General features: G+C 41.8%; 1 protein-coding gene across 2 annotated transcripts in view; it reads left to right on the forward strand.

Annotated features, from left to right (window-relative positions):
- The window catches only part of COG5 (component of oligomeric golgi complex 5), a 172,477-nt gene extending 155,403 nt beyond the window's left edge, over positions 1 to 17,074 (forward strand). For both annotated transcript variants that reach the window (XM_021539126.2, XM_077783629.1), the window contains exons 19-22: positions 6,348 to 6,424; positions 6,910 to 7,036; positions 7,590 to 7,669; positions 16,374 to 17,074. In XM_021539126.2, coding sequence (XP_021394801.1) covers positions 6,348 to 6,424; positions 6,910 to 7,036; positions 7,590 to 7,669; positions 16,374 to 16,488 — 399 coding nt within the window. In that variant the 3' untranslated portion in view covers positions 16,489 to 17,074. The remainder of the gene's footprint in view (positions 1 to 6,347; positions 6,425 to 6,909; positions 7,037 to 7,589; positions 7,670 to 16,373) is intronic.
- The last annotated feature ends 149 nt before the right edge of the window (positions 17,075 to 17,223 follow it).

The raw sequence follows: 17,223 nt of genomic DNA on the forward strand, positions 1-17,223 counted from the left end.
AATTTTTCCAAATGGCCATAAGTACCAGAAAGGCACTGCATTGTTGGACTAAAGCCAAACCCAAAGGAAACAACCTGCCTGGAAAGATACTGCGTGTAGGAGTAGGTTTGTTTATAAACTGTTTTTCCTTGTGTTCTGTCTTGTAAAGTAATTTTGGATTTTCTCTACATGAAAAAGGGTTACATGTTCCTGCTCAGAACTGACTTTTGAGATCTAAAACCCCTTCTGGTATTTTAGGGTTGCTTGCAAGCAAAAGACCTGGGCAGAAATCTGTCCAGAAGCTTTGATTAATTTGAGTTCTTATTATAAACACACCTGCAAGGAATCAAGTAACCTTTGATTGCATCAGATTTTGGGTATCTCATGCTTCTTCACATTCTTTCAGGGCACTCACAGTTACAGCTGCCTTATACTCAGCAAGAATAGCTTTGGCTGAGAGTCTGATTTGAAAATCTTTGCACTGAAAACGTGTTCCACTGATAAGTTGCCTCAAAACAACAGGTGTCCACACAGAAGGGAGAAAATGCATTTCAGGTTCTCTTCATTCAGTGCTGTGTTTGCTGAGGTGCATAACAGCCAATTTTCTGGAGTGAGGCTCAGCTACTCATACATTAGGAATTACTGCTGTAGCTCTGTTGAATTCTCTGTCTTACCCTGTTTGCAGTGTCAGTATGGCATTTGCCTGTCCTATGCATTACAGATTTCTCAGCAGTGAGACTAGGTGTGTGCTACTGTGGCAGCTGCAAACAGAGCTATGATAGGCTTGAAATAAGCCTGAATACAATTAATGTGATTTCATGTAAATCAGTGCTTACAGGAGCACAGGAACATTGCAAGCCCTAGGAAATGTGCACAGCACTGCAAGGTTGTTATCGAGTGCAGTGCCACAGTTCCTTGGGAGTCTCATTTGAAACATATCCAGGCTGAGTTCAGCTCTTTTCATGCTCTCAGTTTTTATGCAAGCAATTGCACAAGATTGCTGTTCAGCTCAGTCCTGTATACACCCGAATCAGCTTGGTTTATTTGGTTTTATATTTTCAAGGTTCCCATAATTCAATATTCACATATTTAATACCAGATTTTACTTTTTAATTCAGTACTTGTCAGACTGAAAAAAAAATGTTCTCCTGGAGGCAAGCAAGCCAGCAAGCCCTGATGGCTTTCAACACTTCTGTTTCTGGGGAGTACAAGTTCTTCTCCAGAGGACCTTTTAATTTGCTTGGTGTTCAGAGTTGTTACAGCACTTAGGCATACTTTGGGATTGTGGCTTGTAGTTCAGGCCTTCTTAAAACCCGATAGAAGTGCTGGAAAATGCAAAAAAGAACGAACAATTTTTATTGGTCCCATTAGAGTTGATACTATTCTCTATATGCTTTTCTGTATTTCTTGTCTAGGCATGATTCATGGTTGGGATTTTTGGCATTGTTCAGTACTGTGTTCAGACCATTTTGATAGAGGACAGTTAATGCTGCCACTAATTCTTCAAGTCTTTCTCAAAAAAAATACTGCAAAATATTTGAGTTTTATTGAATTTTCCTAGAAAACTGTTTTTATGGTAGAAGTTTACAATGCTAAATTCTAATGTAGAAGAGCTGTTCCTATCTGCTGGCTAAACTATGGTCAGAACTTGGTTTTCTGATTCAATATGTGGCTATATGGCATTAAAAAAAAACAAGACTATTAGGTATTTGGATTTTTAAAAATGTAGACAGATTTACTCATTTGAACAAGTACAATGATCCAAGTGTAAAAGGGTTTTTTATAATTTTTCTTTGAAATTTGCTTTCTAGTTTCTTACAGAGAAATGAGAGCAGCAGGATGCTGTAATCACAGTTGTAGTCATCAAGACAGAAACTACTAAAGCTGAAATACATTTAATGTTTAGTGCTAATTATCTTCCTGGAAAGAGGGAATTATTTGCTGATGTGTGTTATTTTAGAGGTGTTACAGCTGAAGGATTTACTTAAACATCAACCATTTTGGAATTGCTGCACTGGGGAGAAATCAAATTGCACATCCCTTCAAGGGCAGCTCCTTTCATATAATAGTTCAACTCTTCTGCTCCCTTGCTTGTTAAAGCATTCTGTCCTAGTGAACGGCTAGAAAAAAGCATTTGGAGGTAACATTTAAAAACTTGGGATTCATCTTGGCCAAGAGGAAATGTAATTGCTAAAAATTTAATGTTAATATTTTCCAGCTGAAAAAACAGCTGTTTAAGTAAAGAGAGATCTTGAAAATACCACAATAGACACTAAAAAACAACTTCACTGTGGGTTTTTTTTAAACACTCTTCAATATATATGCATTATCTGTATCTAGACTATGTATTAACTTCACCCTTGGGTTGCTGAACATAATCCAATTAGAGAAGCCAGGCGTGTGATGTATTTTTTTCAATATGGCCAGCCAGGGAATAGTTCAATAATTGACCACCTAGCCATGGGCTACGGCAGAGTCATATGAGAAGAAAAGATAATATTGCCTTTTTGGGCTTAGATAGCATTAACCACTGAAAAGAAGCATATGTTGGGCAGGCACCTGCCACTGTGTCCTGCATAGCATAGCAAACAAACATGAATAAGTCATGGAAAAGCAATGGGGTTTGAACAATGCTAAAAGAAACAAGTCATTAGGCCTTCTTTTGTTGTATCTGCTGCTTGCTTTTTGGCAAGTACATTCATCTCCTAGTGCTCCCCTTGGATTCTGTGTTAATGATAATATCACACCAAGCCTCTGTGGTTGCAAATTACTGCTTGAACACCTGATTTATCACTGAATTTAATCTGGATGTTGGAATTTTCAAATTTACAGTTTGGAAGGGAAATCTGGAAAAGAAACAGAAAATACTATTTACCCTTTTATAAGTAAAGTCCACAGGACGTGGGTGAGAGAAAGGCCTTGCACACATAATACAAATACTGGCTGCCAACAGCCAAAACCATTCCCTGATGCAAGAGCTCACTGACAAGATTTGAAACTACAGCTGTGTATCACAGCAGAGGCTGCTGCAGGGGGACTGACTGTGTGAATCAACAGTTGATGCTGTTTCAGGTGATGACAGGTAACACAACCAGAAGTGATGCACGCTCAGTTCTCTGCTCAATTCCAGCACCTTGAAAACAGCAGCTGTTCCAGCCGAGTGGTTCCTCCCCAGCACTTGTTCCTGGGCTGGCACAGTGCTCAGCAGAGACACTAAACCCCTCTCAGTGGCCTCAGAAATGATTGTGACAGCAGGATGCAGCATCCCACCGTGTCACTGGGCTCAGATAAACATCTAAAATTCAAGGAAAGAAAACAATCTTCGTTATTATGTGAATTATACTTTTTATTGGAAAGAGATTGGGTTATAACACAAAAACTAATATTATAGTTTAAAAAAAAAGTTTCTATGGTTTATGTACATTAGTTTTCACTCATTCCCACTCTTCATGAGTCAATGTGAGATAGTATAGTATGCTGCAAAGCTTAAAAACAATATTTTTTTTTGGCAGCTATTACTTCACAAATCTACCATCTGCTGCCACCATTATATCTATCTACTTCTAGCAATACTAATAATTTCCTGCAGTGAATAAAGGTTGAAGATGAAGTAACAGAATTTTCCAAAGTAATTTTTCTTCTTTAGTACTTAAGACAAAAAAAATAATTTTTGGAAACTACAAAGTATATTCAAGAGAATTCATTAAAATTTGTTTTAATAAGGAATTGGTTAAGCTGTAGAAAGTTTCACTTAACTTCATTACTTCATATGATGTTCCGGGAGCGAAACAATCTTTTAAAACTTATTAAGCAAAATTATATTTTGCTATGCTGTTATTTCTTCCCCCTCATGAGTACCGTTTGATCTACGCATCTCTGTTTCCCCAAGTCAGACTGGCAGTTTGCTGCCTGTTATCAAAGTCTCTGAAGAACCTAAAGGAATTATCTTCTCCCTGGTCCCTCACAGCTACAAGCCCACAGCTCCCACCAGAGCTGGGACACCGGCTCCTGCAGGATATCAGTTGCTTCCAGCTGCCCCCAGCCAATACTGACGCCTGAAACGAAGCTCTGGAGAAATCAGACTTGCTCCCATTTGTTTTTCAGGATCTGTAGGGTTCTTGTATCATAATGCAGCAAAGCATACTTGGTTAGCTCGTATTTTGGCTGCTTGCTCCTGATCCTGTGTGGCACACCAGCCTCTTGCCTCCCACCTGTGCTCCTGAGGGAACAAGATGCTGAGCTTGCTGTAAGCTTCAATGCAGCTTGGAGTTGGAGCAGTTCCCTGCAGCAGTTCCCTGCAGAGCCTGCATTCCCTGGGAGCATGCCCTCGCTCCCTTGTGCCAGCAGATCCAGCACAGCTCAGCAGCTGGTGGCTCCTGAGCCACAGGGACATTGACTTCCCACCTGCTTGCAGGAAAGGTGACCTCATCCTCAGGGTGTAGAGGCGGCCATTTCATAGCCTAAAGATTTGGGGACCAAAAAGGGCAGCAGGCAAGAAGAAGCTAGGCTGTTACTCAGGTCTGGAGCCTTATTTCCTTATGTCCTGTTTTTTTTATTCACTTTTTTTCTCCTGTGAGTGAAATGTGCATTAAATGCAGATTTCAAGTGGCCCGGAAGTGCCTGGTGTGGGCAGGTACACAGAGGTCCCTGGGCTCAGGCAGTGGCTGTGCACTGCCCATGGGAAAGCTCTGTGGGGCTTTCCAGAGCTGCCCACCTCTCCTGGTCTGCAGGGAAAGCCAAGATGCTTGGGTTGGGCCCTGTGGCTTTCCCAGCCTTGCCTGAGTGTTGTGTAGGGGGTCACTCCTACAAACATGATTTGCTTGACCTGTTTTAGGTGTCCACCTTGGGGAAAGGTGCATCACCGCCCCCCAAGAGTGGCTGTTTCTCTCCACTGCTTTTAAAAAGAACCTGTAGATGTTGAGAAGCAGGTGAGATGACTCCTATCCTGCTACCTGCTTTTAAAGAGGGAAGTATATAGCCCTGAAGTATATAGCCTTGATTTGCATTATTCACTAATTTAATTTCTTCTGGGTTTAGCTGAACTATGGCATCATAGTTCACAGCACCATGTTCCTTGTTTTATGCTGGAATCCCAGCATAGTTACGTGTTTTTGGTGAAGCTGGTGGCCCAGCAATGTCTGAGGAAATGCTGAACTGGAAAGAATAATGTAATAGTATTAAAGACTTCACTGTAAATAGTGTCATATCACAAACATTTTGAAACTCGTTCAGCAATATTACTTACAGGGAAACTTGTGGTATAGTGGTTTTTGATCTTGTTGCTTATTTTAGCTGTCATCCTTTGAAACTTAGTTTAACTGTGCATTATATGTAAATCAAAGTCTGAATAGTCTTTCAAGTTGGGAATTTTAAAAAACAGAGAATAAAGTTTGATCCGTTGTTTGGCTGACAGTTCAGGAATGCAAAAAATAAAGACTTAATCCATGTCTGAGTAAAATTACCAAGTTTTTTTTTTTAAGTGGTGGTATTTGTATTGGTGTGTACATTAACTGAAATTTTGCTGTGTAATGTTCATGTTCAGTCTAGGATCCAGAAGGGAAACAGTTCTTTCTTACCTTTGTGTTCTCTGAATGAAGATAATGAAGAGCCTGTGACAGAACTTAGATGTAAAAACCCAAGTGGACCCTGGCTCTTCTTCAAAAAAGCAGAACTCCCATGCTTCAACAACAGAAAGTGTTTTAACTTGTTTGTTTTTAAAGATGGCTGCTCTAACTCAGAAACCAAACAGTATGAAAATAATGGTCTTACTCTTTAACCATGATTCCGTATGACCCTTTGGCAATAGATCACAGCTGCCTTCTATCTAATCTGTATAGGTTTTGTGCCCCAAAATTTGGGGCCCGCTGTTCAGGAAAAAGTAATTTTAACCTTGTCCTTCACCAAAGGAAAGGATGCCCAGCTGAAATGTGTCTGCATGCAGTTTTACTGCTTTAGCAGTGGTTTGTGGAGACCTGCCTAGATTTGCTTTCTTCCCAGGCTGTGGTCAGATTTTTGGGGTATTGACATAAGTGCTTCATTAGGAAACTCATCACCAACAAAATAAACCTGCTGCAAGAAACAAAGCCTTTGTCTCAGAAAGCTCACAAGGCCCCTTCTGTTGTTATGCACAGACTGTCTTTATCATTTGTCACGAAATGTTTATTGTCTTGCCAAGAATAAGGCAAAAGTCTTGGCTTAGGCAACACAGTGTGAAAGGAAAAGACAGCTTCTTGTCTTAATTCAGCCACCAGAGAGAAGTCACTGACTTAGTCTGCAAGTTTGGATTGTTGCTTAAGGACAGGGTACTTCAATACCAGGTGTTACATTTTGGGAGAATCTAATTCAGATGGAATTGTTTGCTTTTGTAGATGGAGTTAGCAGTAGCACCGCTGTGTCGGCGAGTCTCTGACTTGGGAAAATCTTACAGACAGCTGAGGTCATTCAGGTGAGTTGCAGTTGCAGTATGACTAAATGGTATTTCAGAACTGATTTATTGCCTCCTGTTAGCTCTGATTGAACTGAGAGCTTTTTTGGCAACACCCACCTGCAAATTAGAAATAGATTAAAGTTCTTTTAAATTTTATGCAGAGTATAACTATGATTTAATAATCTTTGTCATGCAAATGTTGGCCAAATTGTACTTTTCTGTGTTGCTTTCAGTACATCTTCTGTATGACAGCGAATTCTATAGTTACCTTAAATGTTTTCACTGAAATGCAAAATTAACAGTCCTGTGGTGTTTAATTACAATAGGCAACTGCTGTAAATTTTTGCAAACTGGACCTGTGTTGGAAACCCAAGATGCAGAGTAGAGGCAAAAAACTCAATGGTTCTATCCTAACGCAATATTGCCACCACATAGAGGCACTTATCTTATGCATTCAAATAGCTTTTTCTTTATTTAATGAGTGTATTGTTATATTTTTCCAGACCACTGCTGTTCCAGACCAGTGAGCATATTGCCAGTAGCCCAGCTCTGGGAGAGGTTATTCCATTCAGCATTATTCTTCAGTTCTTATTTACAAGAGCACCACCAGAGCTAAAATCACCCTTCCAGGTAATAAAATCAACCTGTCTTTTATTTTCAGATGTCCTAAGGTGCAACGATCATTGTAGTTTGCTCTAGCTGTTTTAGTTAAAAAATATTAAAATGAATATTTTATATAATTTTTCTATTTTGTTTTTATTGTGGCAAAATCTTTATAATAATTGCTTTACTAAATTAATTGATTGATTTATTAATAGTAGGAATATGATAACCTGATATTAAATAGACTCTCAATTCTTTATTATTCTGTCAGCTCATGGTAGAAGTTGCAGATCTTTCCCCAGACTGCAAATTGCCTGGATCCTTCTCTTGTAAGATGCAGGAAATCGACATAAAAACCTGTCAGAAATGGGCCAACAGCTGATGTAGATTACCTTTGAGCTCCAAATAACATACTGGGCTATTCCTGTTAATTGTTTTTGATTTCTTAATTCATTCTGCATCACTGCAGCATTGAGAACCTCGTGTGGCTTTCATTTATGTCATCTATGATTCTGAAATTGGTGTGTCTGTTTCCCTTTTTGCATTTTGTGTAATTGGTGTTTGTGTTTCTCTGTACCAGAGGGCTGAGTGGTCCATTGCCCGCTACTCCCAGTGGCTCGATGATCATCCATCTGAAAAGGACAGGCTCGCTCTCATACGGTAAAAATCCTGTTTCTTTCTTCTCTACATTTATGGTAATGGAGCAGTAACTTATCTGCACACTAGGACTCTTGAAAAGTAAAAAAAAAAACAAAGTGCCAATGTGCCTCAGGAGATGTATAATAAATACCATTACCTTCTCTCCACTCGTGGGATGAGTTGCAAAGTGACAGAAATACAAACTGAACTCTCCCCTCCACTGCCCTGTACTCAAACTCTCCAGTGCCTTTGGAAGGAGCACATAATCCTCTCGTAAAGGAAGTAAACCACACACAATGATGGTTTAAATTTTTGCAAAACTGCCTTTCTCTCCTGGCTGCTGGAAAGTCAAGACTGCAGCTGTCTTGTCATCTGTATCAGGAAAGAGAAGCTCTGAAAGCTTAACCAATATAAACCTAGGTAGAAATCTAAAACTGGAAGACCCTTGTTACACACCTGGAATGTTATTCTTCAGGAAATCAGCCCATGATCCTAGAAAGTAATAATTACATCAGCTTTTTGAAATCTTGTTAGGGTAGATGACTTCATAGCTACATTTTATTTCACACCTTGAGATGTTAGGAAAAGTTATGAAGAGTCTTGTTTTTCAAATCAAGCTAAGTTTTGAAGCATGTTGGAGAGAGCAGATTTGTATGAACATGACAAAACCAACCTGGGGATCCTCAGGGTTCAAGGCTCAGATGATCATTTGGCTCCTAAAACCCTAAACTTTCCAGCCATCTTCTCAGTGACCTTGGTGTCTCCCACACCAGTGACCTGGGAAAGGTTGTCACATGTAGGTGCACCGGGCTCCATCTGGCCTAGGTGCCAGCTCTGTCCTTGAACTAGCATGCATGGATGTTGCCAGCTTTTGCTGGAGTGATAAAAGCTGACTTTTACATTCCAGCCAACAGTGACTGTGCCTCAGAAAGTCAACTGTTTTCTGTCCACACTTCATAAGCAGCCAAGAGGAATCTGCTATAAATATTTACACTTCCTGAAGCTGATAGCACCACACAGTCCCATGTAGTGATTGGGCCAGTTAAGGAGATACTAGCTAATCACCAGTAGATGTTACTAGGATTTATTTCTGAAACATTAAAATACAAACTGTGTCTCTTCAGATGTGTATTTGTTGAAAATCATACTTGCAATTAGTCTGGTTTGTCTACAAAACTAGCTTTTCTTGAATCTCAAGGCATGACATTGAATTACAGAGACATAGGTGATAGGTACAGGGCTGACAGAGCTCTATATGTAATCAGCTATGAATATTTTGACTGTAATTCTGTCCTGATAGTGCTAGCAACACTGGAAGTGTTGAATCTCAGATATAGTAGGGAAAGCAGGGAATGCAAATCATTTGAGAACTGGTGGGATTTTGTTCTCTTCAATTTGTTTTCCCAAGTTTGAAAATGCCATCCTTAAACTACAACACATTTTTGTCTTTGTCTGCAATTAAATTTCATCCAGACTGATTCAGTTAATGGGTGTGCTGGTGGTCATGTTCAGACACTGATAAATTGTTCTAACCATGGAGGTATTAAGGAACAAACCTTGGGATGAGGCTTTTAGGCTGAGACAGTGTCATCCATTAGACCAAGTAGCGAAGCTGGAATACTTAATTTTTCCTTTCAATTCTTTCATTGAATCCTTTATTCATTTTTCATGGCTGGTTATCCATATGTGAGGCAGGCAAGCAGTCACTAGTATGACCATGAATCACTCATATTTTCTTTAATACTCTATTGGAAGATTTCTGAGCCAGCTTTGTGTGTGTCATATGCACCCAAGTTGGACTGCAGGCATCTTGCTCTTCTGTCAGTCACTCTCTTGAGGCTTTTTCCACCTGTAGTTGTTCAGCTGTGCGAGTTCAACTTTGGATGTTTGGAGCCTTCAGATCCCTGCACTGGTCTACATCAAGATATTATTTTGTTTGCTGCAGCCTTGCAAATGGTAATTTTGTGCAACTTCCCTTTGTAACAACTGTGCAATTACTCTAGGGACTCGCTGCCTAGATATTAATTTCCTTGTGTTACCAGGATCATTCTAGCTTCATATTAAAGCTAATTGGAATGCTTCTTCCGCTCCGTGGGTCTTAAAGGCTTCGCTCACAACGTGGTGTGAATGGCACGGATTAGTCCCATTCTGAGCATTTTTGTGCATTTCTTTCTGCTTGTATTCAGCACAAGGGGTGGTATACCTGGCCAGAGGTATATTTGCCAGACTGCCTTTGTAGACAATAGAGAGAAACAGGCACTGCTGGGGCTGATTCATCTCATCCTGAAGCAGGTACCTAAAATAGGTCAGCTGCATTGTGTCCTGAAAGCTCCCATTTTCTCTGTTCAGTGAATGGAGTGTGGGCTGGGACACAGGAGCTCTCTCAGGCAGCCAGCTGTCCTGCAGACGTTTAAAGTTGGGTGAGATGACCCTGCTGCAGGTGTCCTCCCTAAGCGGGGATTGTTTTGAAAGGAGTACTTATTTAAGTGGCCAGGGCAATTTTTTTTTTTTTTTAAATTAAGCTTGAAAATTCAACTTTTCTTCCATAAAAGGAACCCTATTAGATATGACAGGATTTGAGCCAGCCTGGAGAACAGTTCATCCATTCAAGGGCCAAATTCTTACCTCTACCATTAGAGCGTGTGTTAACTCTCCTTATGCAAGCTCACCCTTGCTGAAGCAGAGTTGAAAGCCAGGCCCAGTGAACGGTGCTTTCCATAAGGAGCTGCTGTCCTGAGCTGAGGAGTTGCTCTGACCATCACCTGCCCGGGGCAGGGACAAGTGGCACTCGGGGAAAGCCCCATCCGTGCCCTGGGCTCAGCCCGGCGGGGCGGGGCGGGGAGCGGCGGCTGCAGCGCTGCCGGCCCTTGCACAGCCCGGGCGGCTCGCAGCCCCTTTGATCCTGCATTATGCCCTCTGGAATAACCAGAAATGTCTCCTGCCCCTCTCTTCTCCTACAGGTGATGCTGTTGGAGGTTTTACTGTTTGGTTTTGTAGGAATTTTTATGGCACTGGATTAAATAGACCTGGTCTCGCACAGATGTTCTCTTACACAGCAGATTTTCCATCTTCTGTTTTGCCCTAAAGTTTGCAGATCAAACTGACTTTTACCAAAATACTAAAGAAAAGTCTGGCCCCAGTGTGCTCCGTCTGCCCTGCTGATTGATCGGGACAGGAGTGCACAAGGTGCAGTCCAGTGCTGAGCAGAAAGATGATCCCTGCCTCTTCTGAAGCTTACCATGTAAATCTGACTCCATCTGACCAAAGGCAGAGCCCAGGAGGGTAGCGCTAGGATTCACAATTCCATATAAGATTAATTAATTAGAGTAATTCTAAGGGATACATAGTAAGATCCCTTAAGAGCCACAACCCAAATCATACTTTTTTTTTTTTTCCTTTTAACTCCAGATATAAATCTTCATGGGTTCAAATAACATTTTAAAGAAGAACTATCAGGGTCTTATATAATCAGCTTGTCCTGATTTCCAAGAAAGCTCATGGTTTCGCTCATGCAAGTGAAGTAATTTAATAAGTGCTTTAAAATCCTTTTCCTTATGTGGGAGGGCATCTTAAACTTAGGGCTTTTTTTTTTCCTTACTTATGGCATTTTTAATGAAGCATTAATATATGCAGAACATCCCACCAACCCTCCTTCCATAGCTCTCTTTTACAAACAATATTTGTAATGTATACCATAGCTTGTCTTTAAAAATAGAAACAGATTGCTGAACAGGTCTTATGTCCTTTATTAGACTAGAATATGCTGAATTTAGGGCATTATTTAGTCTAATCCCTTCAAGAGTGTGTTTTGTATATTACATAAGCAGGGTTTCTTCCATCTTAAAAACAATAATACAACTATATATTACATCTTTTCATATGACAACAGCTGTGATCTCCTCTGTGCTGGAGATTTCATGATACTGCTTTCACCCACAGTGCTGTTTATTTTTCCGTAACTACTTTGGCACTGGTGTCCTCAACAGCAGTGAGCCTGCAATTCTAAAGACAAGATTTTAATGGTAAACTGGTGCATCTGAATTGACTCATGTACTGTCAGCATAGTTAACAAAAGCTCATTTGAGCTAGGACTACTAAAGTTTACCAAAATGTCATGGAAAATTCTGCATTTCAAGTATTAACAAAGCCCCTGAATTAATTTATCTCCCCAGATTAGAGTCAGGTAGGCTTCCCAGCAGCTCCTGTGATGCTCCAAGTTGCCCAGCTCAGGCAGCCTGCACTGTAGTCTGGCTGCATGCAGCAGCAATCATCTTGCTTTGCCATAAGCAACTTCCTGCACTGTCCATATTCCTGTATGCTGCTGTCCCCTGAAGACTTGTTGACTGTCTTCAGCAAAACAAAATTCCCATCCCAAATGAACTTCTGGAACCTTGTCTACTCTATGATCATTGCTTCTTTTAGTTAACTCTTCCAGCCCATCCCTCCTTGTCACTCTGGAGCAACCTCACCATTATTCTCTGGACTCCAAAAAATCTTCCTCCCTGGATTCATGATTTGTGCCATTTTACTACCTGGACTTTTCCTTACCAGGAATGGACACACTTCCTGGCCTGCCTCTGTGGTGTCATTCCCACAGGCAGCAATGCAAAGTTTTCTGAGCTTGACCATGATTCCCTTGTCACCTGGTAGGGTGTGGAACTCCAGGTGACTGTGGCTGCCTCTTTGCTACCAGCCTTTAGCAGCTGCAGCAGCTTTTCATCCTCCCCTTGGCTGCTTTCCTACCCCTGCCTGTGTGGGAGCAGGATCCCAGCCTTCCCTGGGTGGGCACAGGGAGCAGGAGTTCTCCAGGCCAGTTTGCTTTACCAGAAACAGTTCTTTCACTGTTTCAAGTAAAGCTACTCATTATGAATGGCTTTCTAAAACATTCAGCTTCAGAATGTTTAAATACTTCTGTTGGAGATGCAAGTGTGGGACAAAGGAAAATAGTAAATGCAGTTGGAATATTCAGAAAGCTTTTGCTTTCATTATTTAGTGTAAAGCTGTAAAAGGTCTCTTCTAGAAAAATCCCTAAGAATTCACCTTACAGTATTGACATTACTGATTTGTCTTTGGAGCGGGTAAGAGTTGTGATGCTCTTCAGGTTGCTTATATTGTGAAGTTTGACTCCATCTCTTTGAAACAATGCAAAGCAAAGCCACAGTAAAAGAGCAAGTGCAGCGGAAGGGACCTGCAAAAACTGCCTCTGATGGAGTTGGTTTTGTGAGTTAAATCAGATTCTTTTGGGGCAGAAGGGAAGGAAAAAAGATAAAAGCTGCTAGAAGGTGTGACAGTAGGACTGCAGTATGGCACTTAGCATAGCCTAAATCTCATTCCGTCTTGTTTGATCTGATGGGAGTAACAGTCTGGCAAAGGATTATCAAGGGCTCACATTGAGTGGTTTTGGGTGCTGCTTTTAGGGTAAAGCTTCTCCCTTTCATCTATCTGGTTATCTCTGTAATCTTTTTCAAGGGTTTCTTCAAAGCAAGGAGATAAATCAGTTAAGGGATAGCAGTGTTACCATCTGGATAATGATGCCAACCCACAGCTTCACCAAGAGGTGTTAGAGCTTCCTAAGTTAAGCAGGTCAATATGTTTTTTTTCTATTTTCAGCTTGTGATGACTTCAAAAAATTATTTGAGCCTACAACAAAATTTAAGAAGTGTATAGGATGGAAAAGACTGCTGCTGAATGGAAGGGGAGAGATTTATCAAGATAAATGGCAGTTAGAGTAAGAAAATTCACAGGAGTTTCTCAACTGTATTTTTAATACAAGGGACAGTTCTCTGTGGCAGCTAACAAACATCTAACATGTCTAACAATTACTGCTGACCAGAGCACTTGAGTGCTGACCTGAGTGGAAATGTGAGACATTTCTGACTCTTCTGAAGCATCCCCACTCATCAAGATGGCATCCTTGATGTCATCCTTGACGCTTCCCTGCCTGCATATCCCACCTGCTGCTCATCACATGTGGGCCCCTCATTGCTACAAGAGGCCAGTTTATCTAAAAAGCACAAATTCCTGCTGTCCCGTTCCCCCAGTCTCACATTTTCTCTCTAAATCTTGGGATTTAAAATAAACCTGTGGATGTGCTTAATCTCTCTGCAGTTCTTGATGCTCATGGCCTTTGCTGGGAATGAAGTGAGCTGCACCCAAAGCACTTTGTAGCTTTGCTTTCAGTGTTTTAGTTGCTTCTTTCCCTGTAGACCCTGTGCTGCTCCTCAGGGACCATTGGGAAGGAGCAGTCTGAAGGTTTTCAGGGAGCTGACCAGGTGCAAAAAGTCAGGTTTACTTTAGCTAGCTAAAATAAATTTTCTTTCCCTGTCTTTCTGCCTGTATCTGCTTCTCTGCTTCTCTGCTGTGAAAAAAATTCAAAGTGATTGCTTACATTGTATTCGTACCTGGTGTGGACCCCTCAGCAGTAGCTCACAAGAAGTTGTTATCGAAATTTAAGAGCTCTCAAGTGCACCAGGGCCAACATGAGGAACTGTTTCTGTGCTCAGTAAATCTATTTTTTTGAAGCATCTCAACTGTCCAGTAATCATTCCATCCTTCTTTTGTCTCCCCCCCAGACAATATGTCCTGGGTTTCAGCAAAGAGGGGCTGTGAAGTCTCAATGCTGCATAGGGACATCAGGAGCTGTGGTGGCAATCACCTCGTGCTGTGCTGTTCCATTCCCACGCTGTGCTCGGAGGTGAAGCTGCCTCAGGTTCTTTGGTTGCACAGTTGCACGCTGCTCTCTCTGCCTGTCAAACTCCATTAGCAGGGGCTGCACGTGGGACAGCGGCTGCTGCCGGCGCGCTCCGGCTGACGGATCAGCGCCTCCGGTGCTGGGCTGGGAAGCGCTGGCAGGAGCGGGAGCAGCCCCAGGACGGCTCGTGGGGCCGGGCTGCCACAGCTGTCATTGGCTTCTCAGAACCCAAAGCTCAGACTTCTCTCTCCAGAGAACTGAGCACAGGCTCCTGGCCTCAGAGCATTTTCCACTTGCTGATAAAGGAACTTTGCTGGAAATTCCCAGCCATGCTCTGACACAAGTTATTGAGGAAGGACCCAGCCCTTGCTGATGTAGCAGCAGCTTTACTCACAGGCACCCAAGTGTACTGTGACCCTGCATCTTCCTACCATCTCCTCTGGTTTGTCAGGTTTGGTGGGCTCATCTGAGGCTTCTCAGAGCTGCGGCATCACAGAGATCTCGGCTGCTCCTCTCTTACATCTTACATCAGGAGAAGCCTGTGTGTGTGAAACATGGGCTGAGTATCACTCTTCAGTACTTTTGCTTTCCTTAAGCCTTGCCTGATTCACTGCCTACTGCTGCCAGCTGCCTGCAGACACGTACCAGGGAGCAGTGCTGCCTTCAAATCCATGAACTCTTCATGCAGGAACGCAGGGTACCACCAAAGGCTTGTTCGTTGGAAGGAGCAGCAAACATAAATACAGCTCTGCCTCCACAGCCCACCATCCTACAGCAGCGGCTGTGTATTTATAGGCACAACTTTGTGGTTGCTGTGTGTTACCATCTCCCTTGACCCCTGTGCCCTCCCACCCCTTCACCAGATGAGCACAACAACCATCTGCCTTCTCCCAGTGCGATTGGGAATGTTCCTGCCATGTTACTAAAAGCCAGCAGACTCCCTCACCGGCAGAGCAGCAGTGCTGGTGCATCCTGCACTCCCAGAAGGGAATGCATGAGACAAACCCAGAACCACGCCCTGCTCAGTGACCGCACCGGCAGCAGGACCCCGCTGCTCTGTGGGCTGGTGCCTGCGCAGTGCTGGAAGCGCTGTGCTTACAGTCTGCATGAGAAAAGGAACAGCCGTGTCTCCACTTGAAATGGGGTTTGTGCATTTTCTTCATGTTACAGTTTTGCTGTAAATAGCACAAATATAAGCGAACTTCAGAAGGAAACTCCAAGATGATCGTGTGAGTTACATGAAGAAACAGAAGCAGAAAAGAAAATTAAATTCAAAGCTATATTTAAGTGTGGCAGCACTAGCTTGGCCTACTTAATGAATTAGTAAGTTGGAATCTCAACAGATGAGCACTTAAAATGTTTTTTACAAATATGCTGTCACTCAACAATACTGTGTACTAGAATGTTGGCTGAAAGGTGACCCTGTGTTGTAAAGCATCACCAGTTGCCCCTTTTAGCTTTGCAATGTTTCATTTGTGCAGTTCCCACATGATGACTCTATGTGTGACATCCTGTGACAATGTGTAAGAGAGCCAGGCCGTGCCTTGCCCAAGCCCTCTCTGGGGTTAGTGTGGCCTTTCCCGAGGACTGAGGTAGGAATTCAAAAGGCTGTGCCAGGAATCACCTCAGGGCATGGCCCAGGGTGTTCACCAGTGCCCCACCTTTCCTGCTGGAAGTTGCACTCTCAGCGTCTGCAGCAGCTGGAGATAATTCTCTCCCTTTCTAAAGGTTACCAGTGCAGCACTGAGCCCGAGTCTGTGCGTCAGAGCTGTCATTCCAAGCCATCTGCAACATGCTGCTGCTTATTTAAATGTTAACTTGTTTGCTCCTCAAACATGCAAGAAAGGAGATAAAGATCATGGAACAATTATAGAGCTTTGCAAGGCTTTCCTTGTTCACTTCCTTCCTCAGACAAGTAGGACCATCTGAGGAAAATTTTGCAGGAGGGAGGAAGGCAATTAATTTCTGTTGCAGATCCTTAATTTACAGTACTTAATTGCTTTAGCTACTTTACTTTTTTTTTTTTTTTTTCAGTGGTGCACTGGAAGCTTATGTTCAATCAGTGAGAACAAGAGAGGGAAAGGAGTTTGCACCAGTCTATCCCATTATGGTTCAGCTGCTGCAAAAAGCCATGTCAGCCCTTCAGTGAGCACACCTGGACAATGCTCTCACACCAGGGAATGGATGGTAACACAGCTGGGGGCTTTGGTGCCACACTGGTATTCACTGTTCATGTAAATTATCCCCAAGTACATCAGCTTTACAATGAAATGTTTACCTACTTCATGGCTGAAGCTTCTGTCTTCTTGCTTTACGTTCACATTACAGGAACCTACTTACAAAGAAATATTGTAAGGAAATTGTTCAACTTTTATGTGCTGTGAGTCTACATCTAATTGAAACATTCTTAAGCATTCCTTTTGAATTTAGAAAAGTACAAAATTAGAACTCAAATATTACAGTGTAATTGCTGAATATCTCAAATAAGGAAGCAGCTCTTTTCCTACAAGTAGAGTTTTAAACAGTTGAATACATTTTAGCCATATTCAGAAAATTGTACTTTTGAAACGTTTGAATCATCAGTTTCCATCTAAAAATCACTAATTTTAACACAAGGAAAAATATTTATAACTAATCTAAATGCTTCTTTATTGCACTGCTATTTGCTTAGAAATAATTCATATTGATTTCAACTCTTCTTGCTTAAACTGTAATAAAGAATATTAACTACCGAATCCTGAAAATAGTATTTGAATTTCTTCACTAGCTTCCTAATGGCAAAGCATTAAAATATACTTTGGATGGGTTCATGTAAAGACTTCCATGCAGAATGTGCTCACTGCTGCAGGGCTGACTTCATCATTAGTCTTCTTCATTTTATAAA

Source organism: Lonchura striata, chromosome 5, assembly GCF_046129695.1.
Source record: "Lonchura striata isolate bLonStr1 chromosome 5, bLonStr1.mat, whole genome shotgun sequence".
Lineage (NCBI taxonomy): Eukaryota > Metazoa > Chordata > Aves > Passeriformes > Estrildidae > Lonchura > Lonchura striata.